The sequence below is a fragment of the Somniosus microcephalus genome, chromosome 18 (genome assembly GCF_052327205.1).
Source record: "Somniosus microcephalus isolate GS21.2 chromosome 18, FLI_Smic_1.0, whole genome shotgun sequence".
Lineage (NCBI taxonomy): Eukaryota > Metazoa > Chordata > Chondrichthyes > Squaliformes > Somniosidae > Somniosus > Somniosus microcephalus.
In genome coordinates, this window is record NC_141004.1 from 6,072,134 (window position 1) to 6,094,634 (window position 22,501).

Consider the following 22,501-nt stretch of genomic DNA (forward strand, 5'->3'; position numbering starts at 1 on the left):
AGGGGAGAGAAAGAGGGAGGGGAGAGAAAGAGGGAGGGAGGGGAGAGAAAGAGGGAGGGAGGGGGAGAAAAAGGAGGGAGGAAATTGAATAAATAAACAATACTTGAGGTTTGGCATACAAAGAGACTTTACTAAAATTTACAGCAAAAAGTGCAGTATTTTATACAAAAAAGGTTCATGTACCAAATGCTACTGTTCCTATAAAACAAGCTCAAATACAGGCAAACTAGAAAAAGACTCACAGCTCAGAGTACAGACAGTCACAGAGAACATTAATTAACAAAACAATAAAAATCAGCAATAAAAAGGCAGAAAAGGCTGGAAACATGTCAATATCAGGAAAAAAAGGCAGGTTAATGTTTCTGGTGGAGACTTTTCATCAGAATTGAGTTCTAGTGGAAGGTCTCCACCCAACAGTTGACTTGCCCTCTCTTTTTTCAGATAGTTGGAGCTGCTGAACACTTGCTGACTTTACTCACAGTGATCAGTGCACAAACCTGCTGAACAGAAAGAAAGAAATGATCCGTGCAGTGGGAAACCGTTGTCAATACAAACCAATTGTTAATGTGTAGGAATTGGCCATTCCATCTCCAGCACTCACATTGTAACTTCCTTGCGATATACTGCAAGAATGTTATGAAGGGGTTTAATGCCCGTGTCAAAATTCAAACTCTACAATACTGGACCTCTCCGAGATTCAAGGCATTTGTCTAATCAAGGGATTCACAAGATGGGATATATTATTAAAAACACAACTCACAATAAGTGCATTCTTCAATCTATGGCAGCCTTGTAATGGTCTCCGGTACCCATGATTAGATATTTAGTGCTACCACAAAAAGTAACCGGAGAAAAAATCTGAAATTGCCTCGTAATTTTATTTTTGGTAGCGATATCACAACAGGTCAGCGCTACTCGTGTGGAACACTGGGTCCGAATACACCAGCCAACTAGGAAAATAAAAGCACACGCATATTCACACCAAATAAATAGATTATCACAGCTCCATTCACTCCCACCGTACAAGTTCCATTCTGCACAGTCTCCAGACAAGGGCTTTCCCCCTCACTCCAATTCAATCTAAAAATCCTGACCCAAAGATAAAATGTGTTTGAATTTCCTTCTTTTTCATAAAGATCTATAAAAAAATCAGACAGCCTGCTGCCAGACAGAATTCATTTGCACATTACAGCTCGTTTCAGATGCTGGATCACTTTTGTGCAAATTACAACTCTGTGTAACATTGCACTTTGTTTGGTTGAAGTGAACCGTGAGACATTGGATAAGTGCCAATTTTTGAATCTAGAGGGGGTTTTTGGCACAAATTTTCTCCTCTTCTCTCCTGGGTTCAGTTCTGAAGCCAGGGTGATCCTCCTGTCGCCATTCTTGAGTGAGCCCAGGCAGCGAGTGGCAATGAGTTATTGTACTATGAGGGGAAAAGGGGGACACAGCAACCCGATGCTGTACTCCGACCCCATTCACATGTATGCACTTGTTGGGTAGCAATCAGGAGCAGGAACCTTGGCTGATTCCCCCCCACCCCATTATTCTGCTGTGGCCACTAATAGCATCCCTACAAACGGGCTGGCTTAGCACAGACCAGTGAATCAAACCTGGTGCCTTCTGCTCCCTATAGCTCAGATTCTTATCCTTACGCAACATTTCTTGGCAAATTGGTTAATGCAGTTGAATAGATCCTGATTAAAAAGCATTCAGATTTTGTACAGCTTTTAAATTTCAACCAAATTTGCCAAAATTAAATTGAAAGGCACTTTGTTCCATGTGAACATTCGACAAGCTGTAATTGCTTCGCTCCTCCAACCCACTCTGGTTGTGAGGACAGGAGTCTGCTTGACATGCGCAGAAACCCACAAAGTGCTGAGGTCAGTAAAATCCACATTGCAATGCAAAACCTGAGGGTGTGCATCTAGTTTCCTGCTGTATTTGGTGGCTGTCCTCATAGTTGGGGAGCTTGTACACATGCACAAACGCTTTGCGTAAAGCAAGGTCCAACTAAAGCAGCTTGATTCGACAGCAAAACTCTCAGATACAGAGCTCTGTAAAAGACTGGAAAATCTGTATGAAGGCATCTGTACAAATGATGTGTGACCTTTGTGATTTCAAGCAAACTAGAAGTCACTTTCCTATACACACACCGGATTTTACATACATACAAACAGCATTCATTCATGTGGCAATGAAGGTTTCTGCTCTCCTGAAGGACTCTGGTCCCTGGTGGAGGACCTGGACCAGCCACACTCTGGTACCTTGCACAAGTGGCCATTTTTCACCCGTGGGCCTGGGCAGGGAGTGCTGACAGGCAATCTGACCATAATGTCTAGAATGCACCCTTGCTTTCCAGCAGACAAACGTTTCTATCTGTGCAAATAAAGCTAAAGAAGAAACATTCCTTTGAAAAGATTTTCCAGTTAATTCCGTTAATAGTTCAGAGAGACTCTGACTGCAGTGTTGTCCAATACATTCACCATGAGCCACGTGTGACTAATTGCATTTCTGATTAGTAAATAAAAATTAGTAAGACACTGTCATTGGGCTTGTGATCTCAATACTTATATTCACACAGCGTGTACATTTGTTGGTAAAATAGTAAGATGAAAATCAGAGTGTGCGAGTGTTTTTTTAATCGCTGTGAGGGCTTTACTTCCTTGGTTACTGCTCATTAGTTATCTGCTAAAATAGTGTGTAACACGGGTGAAAACACCGGACTTCAGCACTGTGGAAACACCAGCAACATTGTAGAGAGGGGAGCTGCCTTCATGTTCAGCTCTACCAATCGGAATAACCAATTCAGGCCAGAAGACAGCAACCCAACCAATAACAAGCAGCTGCAACAGGGCACATCATGGCAAAGGTCAAAGAACATCCAGCCACGTTCCGGATGGAGAGCAGGGCCGGGTCCGGATGGAGAGCAGGGCCGGGTCCGGATGGAGAGCAGGGCTGGGTCCGGATGGAGAGCAGGGCTGGGTCCGGCGTGTCTCGTTGTGCGGGTCAACATTCTCAGTAATCACTCTGATGAAGTCAAAGTGCCGCTTGCAACTGCGGAACAAAAACCTAGAAGCTGCATGATGATGTGGCGTGTCCGATCAATTCAAGCTAGAATTCCAAGCTTTGGTGAACAGAAAGAGTGTATTGTTTGTAAGGCGTTTTCTATTAAAATTAGTGCTTGTGGCTGAACCGGTGTGGCTGTAGCCCTGCCTATGGCTGGTTAGTGATTTCTGTTCTATTGTACAACAGCGGACAGTTAATGCTTGAAATTGGATTTAAAGCCAGGAAACAGACCCAAGCAGCTGATATCAGAACTCCACTGGAACAGGCTATCGACTTCGGCAGCGATCTGGGAATGAGGACAGACAGGGAACGCACTTCATTTCTTTGGACAGAATGTCCTAATGTACAAATATTTAGCCACAATTATGCTCATTAGCCCAGGTCCACATTTGTATCTTCCATTGAAGGATGAAATGTCGGAGCAGCAGGGTCTGAGTGGAGCAGAGCCATCATTCCGTACCGAGGTTTGCTCATCACAAGCTCCCTTTCAGTAGTAACTCCAGTTTAGGCATTAGCAACAACAAATACAGTCAGTACCACGATGAATCTAGTAAGATTATCCCTAAAAAATTGCTCTTAAAATAAATGTAAATTCCTGCTTGGCTTCCCTATTAAAACAGGTTTTCTATCTTTGGCTTCTTTGAGTGCAAATAGGCAGCCTGCCAAAAAACAGCGTTCACATTAGAGGGGATCATTGGGAGAAGAATTTGGAGAAGAGGCAGTGAGCTTCCCAGCCCCAAGGTTGCACCACATGCAGCCAAAGCATCGTCTTCACTTGTAAGTCCCGTCCCTTGTGAAATCTGGTATTATCTGTGCAAAGCCTGCCCAGCGTGAGGGCAAACCAATTCAACCAGAGGCAAAAGACTTCGCTGGCATCCATCACAAGTGTCTAGAAAGCTGCAAAGCACCAACACCGGCAACTGCTCACCAATCCTACCTGGTGCCCACATGTCAATCTCCAGGGTATGTACGCTTACATCCTTCCTGGTGAAAAGAACTTCAAGCAAGCTGGCTCCAGTCCACAAGCTGCAGTTAACTCGTGCAGCAGATTCAAAAGTGTTTAGAAACTTTGAAATGATGACAAAGTACATTTATATAAATAAAAGCAAAGCACAAAATTAGAAGTTCTTGACTCCTTTGCTCCATCATCTGATACACTCCTCTTCAGATAGATTATATACATCCTCTTCGTCTTCTGTATCTGGTAAATTCCCCCACAGAAGCATATCAGCACCTGAAATCAAACACCTTGCACTGTCAGTATTCGCACTCATTTCCCCTTAATACTTAATCCATATACAAAGGTAGAAAAAATATCCCAAAGGATGAGAGGGTCCATAACTCTCCTGCCTACATCTTATCCCACAGAGACCTGCCCATCTATCACCACTGTCCTTACCGTCCTCCACGGAGTCACCATCTCGCAGTGCAACGGCTTCAAAATCCTTGTCTAGAAATTCTTCCTCAGTCTGGCTCCACCCTACCAATACCTCATCCAGCCCTCAGACCTCTGTCGTTGCTCACACTCTCTGCTCTTCCACTTCAGGTCTACTGTGCATTCCCCTGTCCTCAATCAGCATTGGCAAAGCCTTCAGCCATTGCGCCGCCGCTCCATGGAGTTCTCTCCCTCCACTTTGTTACATCCATTAATTCAAAATCTTCCTCAAGCAAAAACAAAGGCTTTTTAAAAAAAATTGTTTTTTGAATTACTGGATAATTCCTTTTTAAGTAAAAAGGATTTTGGATCATCTGGAGTAGATTGCACTATGGAGCTGAAATCTTGTAATACCTGTAGTGTGTGTTTTTCTTTTAAAAAATTCTGAATCTGCACTGTTGAAGTAAATTGGAGCTTACCTCAGAGACAAGACCCAAATGTAACAGGTCATTAAATCCACCTGGAACTCATCCAGATTGCAAGAGAAAAGTTATTAAAACTTTTTGCAAGATTCAGACCATTTCCTTCTGCTCCAAACAAGCCTGGTTTTCCTTTTAGATCACCCCCAAATTGTGCACACACAATTTCTGTTTTTATATACGGTAGGTTCATGGCTTTTATTGTATCAGATTAAAAACCCTCTCTCTCTCCCACTGTCTCCCCACAACTTTGCCTCTGATCTCATAATTCAAGCCCTAACTGCGTGTAAATAGTGAGCGCTCCCCTCCTCCCCCAACTGTCAATTCATGCTGCGATACGGTTTCCCAAGTAACGTTAGCCATCAGGCACAACTCTTCAGCCAGGAGCAGTGGGTATTGACAGAGTTCTTGACTGTGGAGGGTATTAAAACCAAGCTTGATCCTGTCCACGGTGCAGATCCTCATGTCCACTTTCCAGCAGCAGTCTCCGGATAGTAATCAGGAATGGGAACCAATGATGCTTTCTTTTCTTATTAGCTCAGGGGTGCTGCGGCCAATTATAGTGCCCTTAGAGCTCTCCCATATCAAGGCAGCCAATAGCAGTCTGCCGATTGAACAGGGGGTCTTCCTGATCTCTATGGCTCAGTGCCATACCATATGGCACACTAACCCACTAAGTCATCAGGAAATTATGTGAATTTGCCTTATAAAATATTTTAAAACTAGTGAAAATATCAAACCGTTCACCCTAGTCTTGATCTGTTATGTACGGTGGGGTGAATCCAGGAGATAAATGATAACATTTAATTCCAAAGAGCAATTATGACTGGCTATTATAAACATCTGATATCCAGCAGTTTTATTTTTAGGTCCCCCTCGCAATACACCAGCCCCGAGTGGCGATGTGACCTGTTCTCTGGTCTCTACCAGTGAGAGTCTGTAACCAGCAGGCCAGGTGGGTAGCAGCAGAAGCCCAGAGTAGTCTCCCCACCCATTTCTAGTTTCTCCTTCCTTTGGAAGCCTGGGATTAGGACCTCTCTTCATGGACAGCCAGGAATCCAATACTCCATGGAACACACTGGCACAAGAATTACAAACGTCTGCGGTGTTGTGATATAATCACATTTTTGTATTACTGTAAATAACGACAAGATTTTGTAAGCAAGGGTTCATGTAGGTCTCAGTAATCTGATGTTATACCATTAGGAGCAATCATCCTTAAAACAGATGGCTGAAGATCACCAGGAGAGCAGGTGTTGCTTCATGTAGTAAAATGCAGCGTGCAAACATTTAAAAGCCTGTAATAACATTTGTGTTCAAGGACAGCATCTACAAAATAATCTTTCACGCTCCAATAATAACTGGGCTATCAGCTCCCTGCGTGTGTACAGCACTGGCAGTCTGGACAATGGAGGCACTATACTGCAGTTTCCCACACTCAGTTTGATGATGTGCTTACCAGAGGCATCCAGCCTGTTGACAGCATAGATCACCTGGCTGTGAAACATCCAGAAATGGCCATTGTTACAGGAAAGCAAACACGGTTTGCACGGGACGACCACATGGTAACCAACAGCATTACCACTGAAAACGAGAAGGGAGAAAGTGATGATTGTGCATGATCTGCTTTCACAGCTGTTGCAACAGAACCCTCTCCAAACCACAACTCTGCCCATTTCCTTTACAGAAAACTCAGTCACAAACAACTTCTGCAACAGCAAATTCAAAATCAATGCACAGCACACAGTTCTTTTGGTTTGAAGTAGAACATTTGACAAGAATACTGAAGTACACACATCAGTACTAAGGAAAACTGGGAACTGAGCTTCAAAAGTGCTCAGGGACTAGTGCCCCAGTTGGCAACAGCACAGTCTGATACAGTACTAAGCCACACAGACCAGAAAGTTTCAGGTTTCAGTCCCAGGTCTGTGCCGAGTCAGCCTAGGTTTAACTCCGATCAAGTTACTTCTGCTAGCTCGTGCTGAGAACAGGATCAGGCTGAGTTGCGCTGCTTTACATAGCTGAATAGTCTGCCAATGCTCACGCATGAAAAATAGGTGGAGTGCTAGAGAGTAGCTAGCACCTGTGGAAACAAACCACCAATAAGGAATCAGCAGCCTTAGGAGAAGAGGGGATGAAAGTGGACAGCAGCTTTTGCTCTCCAAAAATTAGAACAAGATCTCATAGCCACTTCCAACAACTTGCATCTGTATAGAATCTGCAACATAGAAAACATCCCAAGATTACACTGGGGGAGGAAGAAATCAATAAAGGAACAGGTGCCTGAAGGAGACTGAAACGCTGGTTTAAAAGAAGGATTTTCTAGGTGGAGAAAGAAGTGGCGAAGTGCAGGGATTCAGGAAGGATATTCAAATCGAGCCAGGTAGCTGAAGACTCTGCCACCAAGGTGTGGGATGGGATGGGGGGAGGGGGGGCAAGGGTGAACGAGCAGGAGGAGGAAGGTCAGAAAGCACAAAAGACATTAATCAGTGAACAGAAGGATCTAGGGCTGGAGGAAGTTGTAGAGAAAGGATATGGCAAGGCCATTGGGGAATTTGAAGATGACGAGGATTTTAAATTCAACCCATTGTGGGGGGGGGGGGGGGGACAGAAAGTTAATGTAAGTCAGTGAGAGCTGGGGCAACAGGTACGGGGAAAGGACTGTGTGCAGCTGAGTTTTGGGCAAGTTGGGTTTATGAAGCATAGAGGACATTGGAGAAATCTAGTCTAGAGGGGATAAAATCCCAAGAGTTTCAGTGGTTGTGGAGCTGAGGTAGGGGTAGAAGTAAGCGGTCTTGGTGATGGATAGGATGTGGGGTCAAAAAAAAACAAATCACTCATTGGTCTTGTGGGATCTTGCTGTGCTCAAAATGCTCACCACGTTTGCCTACACAAGTCAATTCAAAGTAATTCACTGTATAAGACGTTAAAGACTATGGCCTAGAAATTGGGTGAGTAGCGCCACCTATTAGCGCCTAAAGAGGGCAGTCAGTGGCTGTAGCGCCACTGGCCGCGCCTCCTGCGATATTCAGCGGGGGTGCTAATGGTGGCGTTAGCCTGTTGCGCTGCGCCGCCACCGATGACGTAATCGGTGTGCGCAGCGCCCCATTAGCGCCCCAATCGCGATATTTGGTAGCGAACGCCGCTGTAGCCTGGTTCACGGGGGCTTGCTGTGCCAGCAGTGGTGCAAGTTAAGGTGGAGGTGCGGGTCGGCCGCCTGCCAGCACCTCCGTCCCCGGCCTCCTGACCACCCCCCCCCCCCCCGCGGTATTGCCAGCTGTTTCCCGAGAGCCCGGCACTTCTCCTTGGTGCCGGGCTCTTTTGCCGGCACTCGCGAGCGGGAATCGCGCTGTTGCAGGCCCCTCCCCCTTAACAGTGGGAGGAAGGCCTGCAGTACCACAGCGTGCCGTGCCGCAGCGTGTGGCGCTGCGGCACGTTGCGCTGCGATATTCAGTTTCAGCGCCCCAAGAGGGACGCGGAGCGCCTCGAGCCTCGCCCCGTCTCCCTCTAGGGGCGCTGAAACTGAATTTCTGACGTTCGTTAATGCTCCGAACGCTGCGCTAAAATCAGCGCCCAGGCGAACTTGGCGCCACTTTGGCGCCTCAACCCAATTTCTAGGCCTATATAAATACAAGTTTTTCCTTTCTTTACTTTATCATAATTAAATTAACTAAAGGCATCCAAGCATGAACTTCGTGTGCATTTCCCATTACTCTCGATTTCAATGGGAGTTGATATAATTTCTGGAATAAAGCATTGTAAACGGTAAACATGTAAAGTAGGTTATTAACATGATGGAGAGGCTTTTTTTTTTTTTTAAGTATATACATTATTTATGGAAGCTATAAGCAGCACATGTATCAAATGAGAAAACAGCATTTGGAAACAAATACGCCTGGAATCAATAGCTAAAGTCAACGTGATATCTGCACATACACCACACACTGCAAACAGCAAACTATCTGGGAAGGAGCGCGAGAGAGGACCAGAGCGAAACAGTAAACAAATGAATAAAGCTAGTTTAGTGGTTCTGGTTCTGGTACTAGCCTAGTAACCCAAAGGGTTGACATACTTCCTGAAGTGGGGCACCCAGAACAGGACACAATATTCGAACTGCAGTCTGGCCAATGATTGTAAAGGTTTAGCATTACTTCTTTGCTTTTGTACTCTATGCCCCTATTTATAAAACTTCAGATCCTGGATGTTTTTAAAGTATCGTCACTGTTATGCAGTCAATTTGCTTACAGCAAGATCCCACAAATGGTAAATGAATGACTAGATGTGTTGGCTCGGACACCGTTTGAAGTTCCTGCTCATCCTCCAATAGTGCCTCGAGTGATTTTATGCCCATCCAAGCAGCAGACAGGAACTCAGTTTAACGTCTCATTTGAAAGACAGCACCTCTGACAGTGCAGCACTCCCCCAGTACTGCACTGAAGTGTCAGCCCAGATTATGTGCTCAAGTCTGTAGTGAGGTTTGAACCCACGATCTTCTGACAGAAGTGAGAGTGCTACCATTGAGTCAAGCTGGCACCTAAAGAAAATGGGGTGGGGGGAAATTGATAGATTTTTGTTGTGTAAGGGTATTAAGGGATACAGGACCAAGGCAGGTAGATGGAGTTAAGATACAAATCAGCCAGGATCTCATTGAATCGTGGAACAGGCTCAAGGGGCTGAATGGCCTCCTCCTGTTCCTGTGTTCCTAAATAAAACTGGAAGTTACTGTGGCTGCAGTTGGGGTCAAGCAATTTAGTTATTCTTGTCACGAGACAAAGCAGAATCCAGACATCAATTCTTCCGTGGCCATTCATTTACGACTTTAAATTACAGCTGAGAACAGACTTACCATTTTAAACATGCAATGTCCTTTATTTTGCATTTGCAGCTTTCTGTGGAGTAGCAATTTCCAACAAAGTCCACGGCCCTGTAATTTAGAACAAGTCAGCGTGAAGTAACAGCTGCACTCTCCATCACTCAGTGGGACGTGCCCAACCAGAATAATTGGCCCAACAGCATGTCTATAGTCTGTCACACCAGAATTCACACCAATACAGGAGCCAAAGCAGTGGTACAACGATCAGTTCTGCATTACTTTCTGTAGGTAATCTCAGCCAGGGCAACAGTACAGGTGCCCTTATTGACTTAGTCTGCAGGGTTCCTGCACCCGATTGCCATTGAGCAACCTTTTCTGTGGTATTTACTGGTGTGTCGACACTGGGTCTGAACAGGACTGGCCTCAGCTGCAATAGCCCCAAGATCAAATAACCCGACACTCACTTCCAGGCTCGTACAAAGAATAGCCAACTTGGAGAGGTGCCAGAGGGCTGCAGAAGCCAACGGAAGCATACCCCAGCGAGGAGAGAAGAGAGAAAATTGAAAATCATTTGCATTTTGGCAATAGTACAAAACCTCTACATGGGATTTCTGGGTCTAAAGATACTCAGTACCTTGCTAACAAGCAAGTCGTGATCAGGGACTCAAACAAAGAATCAGGGCCATAAACTGATGTTCTATGTTATATTGAGCTCGGCTGATTGGCCAGCAGGACACCACACAGAAAGAAGATATTTTAGTAATGTTCAGAAAGAATATTTATTGAGGTTTTTAAAAGTTGAAAAGAGAACTGAGGGGTGACTTAATAGAGGTCTTTAAAATTACAAAAGGTTTTGATAGAGTAGACACAGAGAGAATGTTTCCACTTGTGGGGAAGAGCATAACTAGAGGCCATCAATATAAGATAGTCACCAAGAAATCCAATAGGGAATTCAGGAGAAACTTCTTTCCCCAGAGAGTGGTGAGAATGTGGAACTCGCTGCCACAGAAAGTGGTTGAGGCGAATAGTATCGATACATTTAAGGGGAGGCTGGACAAGCATATGAGGGAGAAGGGAATAGAGGGTTATGCTGATAGAGTTAGATGAGGAAAGACGGGAGGAAGCTCGAGTGGAGCATAAACGCCGGCATGGACTGGTTGGGCCGAATGGCCTGTTTCTGTGCTGTACATTCTATGTAATCCCTCGTTCACTCATATAATATCCCAAAACTCGAATCATTTAGCCCGTAGTAAATGTCTTTAATTTATTTTCTCCCCTATATTTCCCACTGTCACCTGCATTGACTAATCGAAGCGATGTACTCCCAGGTGCCACACTGAAGCCAACAGCTGGAATGAGAGAAGTGAGGTTGAGGGGCGGTTGGGTACATGTGATGCAGTATTAAATTTTGTTTGATTACGCTTCTGTGAAGCGCCTTGGAATGTTTTACTATATTAAAGGCGCTATATAAATGCAAGTTGTTGTTTTAAATCTCAGGAGGATCAGAAAGTCCGCACAGTAAGGTAGTGAGCAGGATGATGTGCCTTACTATCACATGTATAGGCCACCCTCAGAAAAACAATTCGCACATATAGGCTGCACACTCCAATTCAAAGACTTTGGGCTGGATTTTACCAACCTTGGCGGGTCTGTGGCGGGTCCCGACCCCACCCCGCTGTGTAGAATTAATTTACTGTGATTGGGCTTGTTAAGCCCCGCCCAGCGAGTTTCCCGGCCAATTGAAAGAATCGGGTCTGATGACGTCATTTGATGATGCGTCATCAGCCGGTTTCCTTAAAGGGACCACGGCCAACTTTAATTTGACAGTTGTGCTGTCAGTGTTCTACAGCATTGAGGTGCTGCAAACACTGACAAGCACTGCAGAGGAGCAGGGCTACACCCAGGCTCTCCCAAGACTCCCTCCATATGCTTATGGAGGGAGTCACAGCACACAGGGAAGTCCTCTTCCCTTCCCATGGGCAGAGGAGACCTCCCTAGGAGATCAACACAGCCTGACTGCACATTGCAGAGGAGGGCACATGCAGGGATGTGGTCAGGAGGACCTGGGTGCAGTGGCGCAAACCTTTCAATGATCTCAGTAGATCACGAAACGTTAGTACAACGCCACACTCAACATCATCCTGCTGTGCCCATCACATCCCCATCACTCTGCCTTCCCTACCCTACTCCTGCACATCCTTACTCACACCAACTCACCTTGCACCTCCACCCATCCCTCTCTATCTACATTATCACATCCCCATCTCACTAGCCACCCCTCACACTCACCCTCAACCTAATGCATGCAACTAACAACACACAAGGGTAGGCACTTGGGTGTTTTATCCAATGTTTCATGTAAAGTTTCTGTTAATGTGCTGTCAAACATTGAAACCTTTATTTTCAACACTTGTTTTCTTGGACAGATTTGTGTGCACCTTTGGAAGTGGCTTAGTGAGTTGCAGTGAATGGTGAGACATAACAGTACCCCCCCCCCCGCAATGGTCATAAGTGTGAAAGGTATGGCTTGGGCATTGTAGGGATGCTTTATGGTGTTGGTGTGGGGTGGTGCCAACCTGGTGCATCATGCGACAGCCAGGGTGTACAGCATCAAGTGAAGTAAATCTGGCCATGGTGAGGCCATCCCTGACCTCCTGGGCAGCAATGTGGTCGGGTGCTGATGCCCTCTGTCCTGTGCAGCATCAGTTGATTGCGGAGAAGTTTGGTGTGGTTGTTGGTGCTGCTTGTGTGCCTAGTGATGTTGGGGCTGATCGTGGTGGGATTCTGAGGACCAAGGTGAGCGAGTATAAAGTGCACCCATGCTGATGGAATAGATAGCAGGTGAAGTAGAGATGGCAGAAGTGATCTGTTAATGGTGGGAGAGGTAATGAGGTCAGACTGGATGGAGACTTGTGTAAAGACTTGCAGTATTCTGAATCTGTACTGAAAATGCAGTTTAGAGAAGCTAGTGGCTAAGGGAATATAAAAACATAAGAATATAAGACGTAGGAGCAGGAGTAGGTCATTTGGCCCCTCGAGCCTGCTCCGCCATTCAATAAGATCATGGCTGATCTGATCTTGGCCTCAACTCCACTTTCCTGCCCGCTCCCCATAACCCTTGACTCCCTTACCATTCAAAAATCTGTCTATCTCCACCTTAAATATATTCAATGACTCCGCCTCCACAGCTCTCTGGGGAAGAGAATTCCAAAGATTCACGACCCTCTGAGAGAAGAACTTCCTCCTCATTTCCGTTTTAAATAGGTGCCCCCTTATTCTGAAATTATGCCCCCTAGTTCCACGAGGGGAAACATCCTCTCCGCATCTACCCTGTCAGGGCCCCTTCAGAATCTTATATGTTTCAATAAGGCCCTCTCTCATTCTTCTAAACTCCAATGAGTATAGGCCCAACCTGCTCAACCTTTCTTCATAAGACAACCCCTTCATCTCCGGAATCAACCTCGTGAACCTTCTCTGGACTGCCTCCAATGCAAGTATATCCCTCCTTAAATAAGGAGACCAAAACTGTCTGCAGTACTCCAGGTGTGGTCTCACCAACGCCCTGTACAGTTGTAGCAGGACTTTCCTACTTTTATACTCCATTCCCCTTGCAATAAAGGCCAACATTCCATTTGCCTTCCTAATTACTTGCTGTACCTGCATGCTAACTTTTTGTGATTCATGTACAAGGACCCCCAGATCTCTCTGTACCTCGGCATTTTGTAATCTCTCCCCACTTAAATAATAACTTGCTTTTTTATTTTTCCTACCAAAGTGGATAACCTCGCATTTTCCCACATTATACTCCATCTGCCAGACTTTTGCCCACTCACTTAGCCTATCTATATCCCTTTGGAGATTCCTTTGCGTCCTCCACACAATTTGTTTTCCCACCTATCTTTGTATCATCAGCAAATTTGGTTACATTACACTCGGTCCCTTCATCCAAGTCATTAATATAGATTGTAAATAGTTGAGGCCCCAGCACCGATCCCTGCGGCACCTAACTAGTTACCAATTGCTAACCGGAAAATGACCCATTTATCCCGACTCTCTGTTTCCCGTTAGTTAGCCAATCCTCTATCCATGCTAATATATTACCCCCAACCCCGTGAGCTCTTATCTTGTGCAGTAACCTTTTATGTGACACCTTATCGAATGCCTTCTGGAAATTCAAATACACCACATCTACTGGTTCCCCTTTATCCACCCTGCTCGTTACATCCTCAAAGAACTCCAGCAAATTTGTCAAACATGATTTCCCTTTCATAAAACCATGCTGACTCTGCTCGACTATATTATGATTTTCTAAATGTCCTGCTACCATTTCCTTAATGATGGACTCCAGCATTTTCTCAATGACAGATGTTAGGCTAACTGGTCTATAGTTTCCTGTTTTCTGTCTCCTTCCTTTCTTAAATAGGGGCGTTACATTTGCGGTTTTCCAATCCGCTGGGACCTCTCCAGAATCCAGGGAATTTTGGTAGATTACAACCAATGCATCCACTATCTCTGCAGTCACCTCTTTTAAGACCCTAGGATGCAATCCATCGGGTCTAGGGGACTTGTCCACCTTTAGTCCCATTAGTTTGCCTATTACAGGAAACTCTTTTTTATCTGGCACCGACGGGACTGGCGTGGTGCCGGTTGATCAAAAAGTCCAGATTACAGAGAGGTATGCTTACCAAGGTACGAGAGCTCCGTACACGGCCACAGGTACAGGAGTCCCGGTTACATGGCACTTGTGCAGGAGTCCCAGTTACACGGCCACAGGTGCAGGAACCCCGGTTACACGGCCACAGATCCAGGAGTCCCTGTTGCACGGCCACAGATCCAGGAACCCTGGTTACACGGCCACAGATCCAGGAACCCCGGTTACACGGCCACTAATAAATAGTAAAACTTACCTGAACTTACTCTTGAATTTTGCCGGTTAAGAGAGATTTCCGGATATTTGGGTGCTGGTTAAAAGAGTTTCCTGTACTTTCTCTCTAGTGATAGTGATTGTTTTAAGTCCCCCCCACCCCAATGGCTCCTTGATTATCCATTATTGGGATGCTTTTAGTGTCTTCTACCGTGAAGACCGATACAAAATATTTGTTCAAAGTCTCCACCATTTCCCTGTTTCCCAGACTCATCCTCTAGGGGACCAACATTTACTTTAGCTACTCTCTTCCTTTTTATATACCTGTAGCAGCTCTTACTGTCTGTTTTTATATTTCTTGCTAGCTTACTCTCATAAGCTATCTTCTCTCTCTTTATCATTTCTTTAGTCGTCCTTTGCTGGTTTTTAAAAACTTCCCAATCCTCTGGCTTTCCACTATTCTTCGCAACATTGTATGCCTTTGTTTTCAATTTGATACCATCCTTTACTTCCTTAGTTAGCCATGGATGGGTCATCCTTCTCTTAGTCTTTCTTTCTCACTGGAATATATCTTTGCTGAGAGTTATGAAATATCTCCTTAAATGTTTGCCACTGCTTTTCTACAGTCTTACCCTGTAATATATTTTCCTAGTCCACTTTAACCAAGTCTGCCTTCATACCTTTGTAATTACCTTTATTTAAGTTCAGGACACTAGTTTGAGACCTAGCTTTCTCACCCTTTGAAATTCTATCATGCTATGATCACTCTTCCCAAGAGGATCCTTCATTTCACGATCATTAATTAATCCAGCCTCGTTACACATTACCAGATCTAAAATAGTCTGCTCCCTGGTTGGTTCCACAACTTATTGTTCCAAGAAACCATCCCACATATACTCTAAGAACTCTTCCTCAAATCTACCTTTGCCAATTTGCTTTGTCCAATCAATATGAAGATTAAAATCTCCCATGATTATAGCCATACCTTTCTTACAAGTCTCTATTATTTCTCAATCAGCTGGGAGCTTTGACTTGACATTTGAAGCTATCAACTCATCAGCTGAAACAATGGCCACTTACCTCCTGCCTCAGCTTCACAGACGAGGTCTAGGCACAGCTGGAAACTGGTGGGCGACCTGTCAAATTCAAAAAGCTGGGAAAAAAGCCTCATTAAGTGGCTGTAAACAAGCCACTAATGATTTTAATTGCCTCCCCCGCCGCTGCGTGTCGGGTCTGCTCAGCACTGACAGACCTGGCATTTGGTAAAGGCGCGTGGCAGCGGGTTGAGAGCGGGGACCCGACCCGTTGTCAAAAAGAACCATTTTTACACCTGACCTGCCACCGATCGTGCCTGCTGACTCCCTGCAAAATCCCCCCCTTTGTTTTTAAAACCTGCAACCTATATAGAGTTAATCCAGCACACCGTCGGACAGTGTCAATGCTAATGGTGGAAACTCCTTTCATTCTTATCCCTCCGGTGGCAGGTGATCATCAGCATGATTTATACAGTGTGTGTCGACACATGTGGTAAAATCGTTTCCATATATCTGGGAGATTCTATTAAACCCATATACACAAAGGAAGGGGCTAGAATCATAGCAGCTCAGGCCTCAGAACTGCCAAACTTGATGGCATTCTGTTGTATGCAATAACAAAGCATGTCTGACTAAGACCATGCCAATATTTAGAGAAGTTTGGATTTAAAGACTGCAAATAAACCCATCTTTTTATCAAAGTAACAGAAAACGGGACCTGGCATTTTGCGTGACTAGGATAGTGCACAGGAAATTGTTGAACAGATTTATTCTATTTGGTTATAGGGTTCCTTTCACAAATGGAATGAACAACATCCAATGCAGAAGCCACTATTTCGCTACAAATTGCAGGTGATTAACGTACCTTTTAAAAAACTAGTCAATAGTTTGCTCCAGGACATAAGGCGTCATTGGGGATTGGGCACATTCAGGACAAACGTCACTAACAGGGGCAACGTGGTTTGTCTCACATCACAATGTCCCAAATCAATTGTCTTTGCTTTCAGGAGGGGCAAGTGAAAACCCCAACCACGGGAGGATATTGACGTGCCCGACAGCACTGATGCCAGGACTGTCTTTAGAGGCAACGCTGGAAAGTTGCTGGGGTATTAAGCCCACCCAGAGCAAAACACTACATGCCGTGGCTACAACTGGCACGGGTCCTTGCTGGCAGCAGCCTTGGCTCAGACATAGCACTCTTACCTCTACACTCTGCACTGAATCACTTAGATGGTAAAGAGACCTACATCAGAATGCTGTTCATAGACTACAGCTCAGCATTCAACACTATCGTCCCCAACAAGCTGGCCACCAAACTCCAAACTCTTGGCCTGAACACTTCCCTCTGCAACTGGACCCTGGACTTCCTAACAAACAGACCCCAGTCTGTCAAATTAGGTAACCACACCTCCCCCCCCCCGACCCTGAACACGGGGGCCCCACAAGGATGTGTGCTGAGCCCCCTCCTCTACTCCCTCTTCACCCACGACTGTGTGGCTGTTCATGGTTCCAACACCATCATCAAGTTTGCGGATGATACCACGGTAGTAGGCCAGATCACCAACAACGATGAGTCAGCCTACAGGGAGGAGGTCCAGCATCTCGTGAAGTGGTGCGCCGATAACAACCTGGCCCTTAACATCAAGAAAACCAAAGAAATCATTGTGGACTTCAGGAAGTCTAAAGGCGGAAGTCACACCCCCATCCACATCAATGGGGCTGTGGTGGAAAGGGTGGACAGTTTTAAGTTCCTCGGAGTCCACATCACAGAAGATCTCTCCTGGTCCCTCAATACCTCCTCTCTGGTGAAGAAGGCCCAGCAGCGCCTATATTTCCTAAGGAGGCTGAAGGGATGTAACCTGTCACCCCTGATCCTCTCTAACTTTTACCGCTGCACAATAGAGAGCATCCTGACAAACTGTATCACAGTATGGTATGGCAGCTGTAGCTACTATGACCGGAAAGCCCTGCAGCGGGTAGTCAAAACTGCCCAACGCATTACCGGCACCCGGCTACCGACCATAGAGCACATATACCAGAAACGCTGTTTACGGAGGTCACGGTCCATCATCAAAGACCCTACCCACCCCAGCCACAGTCTGTTCGCCCTCCTGCCATCTGGGAGACGCTACAGATGCATTCGCACCCGTACGACCAGATTTAAGAACAGCTTCTTTCCCAGGGCTGTCATCCTACTGAACTCCACAAATAAACTCTAAAGCCTGCACATCTGCCAAGGCACTTTATTATGGTTATGTTTATGTTAATGTATTACAAACCAAATGTATGTTGAATGTTTAAATGTCTTAATCTAAATGTACACTCTCGGGAGCCGCAAGCCTACATTTCATTGTACTGCACTTGTGCACTAACAATGACAATAAAAGTTGATTTGATTTTGATTTGATTTTAGTGACAAAGCTCCTCTCCAGAGACTGGAGCACATACTCCAGGCCGACACTCCAGTGCAGTACTGAGGGAGTGCTGCACTGTCGGAGGTGCCGTCTTTTAGATGGGATGTTAAACCAATGCTCCGTTTGCTCTCTCAGGTGGACGTAAAAGATCTCACAACACTTTCAAAGGAAGGGCAGGGACTTCCAGCCAACATTTATTCCTCAACTGACATCAGTAAATCAGATTACCTTGTAGCTGCATTCCTCAACATCACATCAGGGACTACGCTCAAAGTACTTCATTGGCTGTGAAGCACTTTGGGACGTCCTGAGGGAGTGAAAAGCACAATTTAAATGCAAGCTTTTTCTTTATTCTTACTCTGCATTTTATTGGCATTAGTTTGGTTTGTCATACCTGTTTAATCACAATGATTAAATGCCTTGTAGGCATTGATTTTTTAAACCAATGTTATTCCCACTTGAAGGTGCGGGCTTCTTTGGGGCTATCGTTTCACAGACACCAACAGCGTTCTAGTAGCTCGCCCAAATTCTTTACACCTGAAAGCCTAAACAGTGAGTATTGGCACGTTATTCAACTGTTTATGGGGCAGGGATCACAATTGAGTTGCTTCTGTCCACATGTTCCAGCAGGATAACACTCAGGAGTGGAATCCTGGCAGGTAGCTCCCACTCTCTGGTCTAGGGATGCTGAAGACAATTGTGGATCTCACTCACAAATCCAGTAAGTCATAGAAACATAAAAGATAGGAGCAGGAGTAGGCCATTCAGCCCCTCGAGCCTGCTCCGCCATTTAATGAGATCATGGCTGATCATCCAAATTCAGTACCCTGTCCCTGCCTTCTCCCCATATCCCTTGATCCCTTTAGCCTTAAGAAATATATCCAACTCTTTCTTGAATATATTTAATGAACTGGCCTCCACCACCCTCTGTGGCAGAGAATTCCACAGGTTCACCACTCTCTGGGTGAAGAAATTCCTCCTCATTTCAGTCCTAAATGTCCTACCCCTTATCCTTAGACTATGACCCCTGGTTCTGGACTCCCCGACCATTGGGAACATCCTTCCAACATCTAGTCTGTCCAGGCCTGACAGAATTTTATAGGTTTCGATGAGATCCCCTCTCAATCTTCTAAACTCCAGTGAGTATAAGCCCAATCGACACAATCTCTCCTCATACGTCATTCCTGCCATCCCAGGTATCAGCCTGGTGAATCTTCGCTGCACTCCTTCCATGGCAAAAACGTCCTTCCTCAGATAAGGCGACCAAAACTGCACACAATACTCAAGGTGCGGTCTCACCAAGGCCCTTTACAACTGTAGCAAGACATCCTTGTTCCTGTACTCGAACCCTCTTGCTACGAAGGCCAACATACCATTTGCCTTCTTAACCGCCTGCTGCACCTCCATGCTTACCTTCAGCGATTGGTACACAAGAACACCCAGGTCTCTTTGCACTTCCCCTTCTCCCAATCTATTGCCATTCAAATAATAATCTGCCTTCCTGTTTTTGCCACCAAAGTGGATAACCTCACATTTATCCACATTATAGTGCATTTGCCATGTTTCTGCCCAATCACCTAACCTGTCCAAATCATACTGGAGTTTCATGACATCCTCCTCACAGCATACCCTCCCACCCAGCTTTGTGTCGTCTGCAAATTTAGAGATATTACATCCAATTCCCTCGTCCAGATCATTAATATATATTGTGAACAGCTGGGGTCCTAGGACCGATCCTTGCGGTACCCCACTAGTCACTGCCTGCCACTCGGAAAACGACCTGTTTATTCCAACTCTTTGCTTTCTGTCCGCCAACCAGTTCTCTATCCAAGTCAATACCATGCCCCCAATCCCATGTGCCTTAATTTTGCACGCTAATCTCTTATGTGGGACCTTATCGAAAGCCTTCTGAAAGTCCAAATACACCACATCCACTGGTTCTCCCTTATCTATTTTACCATCAACCTTCCCGTTTTGTCTGATTTAGCACCCCACTAGGAGGTACACCCTCTTTAAATGCCTAAACCACTTCTGATCAAGTGAGTTGGCACAAAACACAAGTAAACATGTCATTACAAAGTATTTACAGTACAGAAACAAGCCGGCCCAACTGCTCCCTGCCGGTGTTTATGCTCCACACGAGCCTCCTCCCACCCTCTTCATCGCACCCTATCAGCATATCCTTCTATTCCTTTCTCGCTCGTGTGTTTATCCAGCCTCCCCTTAAATGTATCTATACTATTCACCTCAACCATTCCCTGTGGTAGCGAGTCCCACATTCTCACCACTCTCTGGGTAAAGAAGTTGAAAGTCATTAAAACACGAGAACTACAAGTTGCATAATACAATAGTGCAGCTTGAGCAGTATCACAGTCTGATCCTTACCTTGTTGGGGGGATGTCGGTAGAGTAAAGTTCCACGTCTGTGTCAGCGAGTAGGACTGCCTTCATGCCTCGGGCACACAGCGTATTATCACAGAACTTGCAGCACAGCATCGCAACCAGCTTATTCTTAAATGTCAGCGTTGACATCTCCGACGTCTGTTACTGAACTTGATAACTACTAAACTTACTTTAAAAAATGTACTTTTAAATCTGCCTCTCCGATAACTGCAGTAAATAAATAATCAATTGTAAAATACAGGCCTCCAATTACTAAACCTGGTCACTAAAATATTCTTTAGGACTTGAATATAGCAAATATAATCTCCAAATGGATTCACGCTGTTTCTGTCACCAGCAGAACCAGTTGAATCTTGAAACACCCCAATATTTCTTGCAAATTAGCTCACTTTATTTTCACACAATCTCACTTCTTCAACACTAACCTTTCGTTCTCAATTTTAAAAAAACGTCAGTCAGTTAACTAGCCCTCCCAGCTGTTTCACACAGACACCATCTCACTGGGCCTGCTCTCAATACCTGGATGTGCCCCTTTGGATTATTGTGCACTGCACTCTCACTCCACATCAGTCTCACTGTCCTGGCTGTCTTTGTTGCTCTGACCATTAGGACATGTTTGACAGTCTCCCAGCCCTTTGTTAATCACGTGGCCCTGCCTGGATCACTCCAGCAAGAGCTGTCTGTGACTGTACCTCCAGCCCTCTCTGTGTACAGTGTGGCTGCCTGAAACACAGTGTTTGCCCAGCACTCCCCTGTATACCAGGAGCTGTATTTCCCTCCCTGTCTGCCCTGTATACTTGCTCCTACCCCTCGTCTCCCTCTGTAGCCGTCTCTCTCTCTCTCCCACTCTTTTTCTGTCTATCTGGGTAGGTGCCTTGGTATATCTTACATTCCTCTATCACTCTTTGCCTTAGTGTGCAGGAATACACTTGGGCTTTGTGTACAAGTTTTATCTGCAACCTGCCCTTCAGCCTTTGATTGCCTCTTTCTGTGCATCTCTCAGTACGTAACATCCATCTCCCTCGGACTACCTGTAGTCATATCTCTCTCAGTGTGGTGTCTGCCCTTCTGTCTGTCTGGCTAAGTCTCTCAACATGTACCATCCATCCTTCTCTCCCAGACTATCTTTACATATTCCTCAGGTTATCGCTTGTGTCTTAATATGAACTATACCTTTGCACCTTGGGCTCTCTCTATCTGTGCGTAGACCTCAAACCATCCCTTGCTCTCACTATGTATTACAGTTTATCTCTACCCTGTTTACCTCAGTGTTGGTCACATCCACCACCTATCTGTCCCCAATCTCTCAGTATGCATTAGGCTCAGTATTCCTGTGTCTCACTGTCCCTGCTCTCAGACAATCTCTCTCACTATGTACTGTGAGCATCTCAGTATTCAGTCCTGACTATATCCCCCTCAGGTCTCTCTGTCTCTCACTATTACACTGACTAACCCCTCACACTCTCACTATTACATTGACTGACACCTCACTCTCACTATTACACTGACAGGCTCTCTCTCACTATTACATTGACTGACCCCTCACACTCTCACTAGTACACTGACACACACTCTGTCACTAGTACACTGACACACTCTCTCTGTCACTAGTACACTGACACTGTCTCACACACACACTGACAGCCTCCCTCCCCCGGCCCCGCCCCCTCTCTGACGGTTGACTCTGGAACCTTACTCCGCATTCAAATTCTGGAGCCCGCCTCCCATTGGCTGGGCCAGGGCCAGGGCCGCGCTCTGATTGGTTCACGCGGGGCTTTTAAATTCAACCATCAACGGAAAACGGTTTTTAGTTTAAAATGTGAGCGGCCGTTGGGAGAGACAGACTCACACAGTGAGTGCGAGTGAGTGAGAGCAAGAGAGAGAGAGAGAGAGAGAGAGAGAGCGCGAGCCCGAGCCCGAGCCCGAGCTCCGGAGCGGAAAGGTTTCAGTGATTCTCCATTAATGATATCTGTGTGAGAACTGAGTTTAATTTCATGCTAATTTTAAAACATTCTAATCTTCCCGGCCAGATTTATCAATCACTCGCAATG

At 45.5% G+C, this 22,501-nt stretch overlaps 1 protein-coding gene across 1 annotated transcript; it reads right to left on the reverse strand.

Moving 5' to 3' along the window:
• Nucleotides 1-109: 109 nt before the first annotated feature.
• On the reverse strand, nucleotides 110-22,065 carry LOC147104988 (protein FAM72A). Its single transcript, XM_086010976.1, has 4 exons — nucleotides 20,434-22,065; nucleotides 9,770-9,847; nucleotides 6,383-6,507; nucleotides 110-4,303 (listed from the first exon to the last, which is right to left on the reverse strand). The coding sequence occupies exons 1-4, from the start codon at nucleotides 20,577-20,579 to the stop codon at nucleotides 4,215-4,217; spliced, it is 438 nt and encodes a 145-aa protein (XP_085867102.1). The 5' UTR covers nucleotides 20,580-22,065; the 3' UTR covers nucleotides 110-4,214.
• Nucleotides 22,066-22,501: the final 436 nt, after the last annotated feature.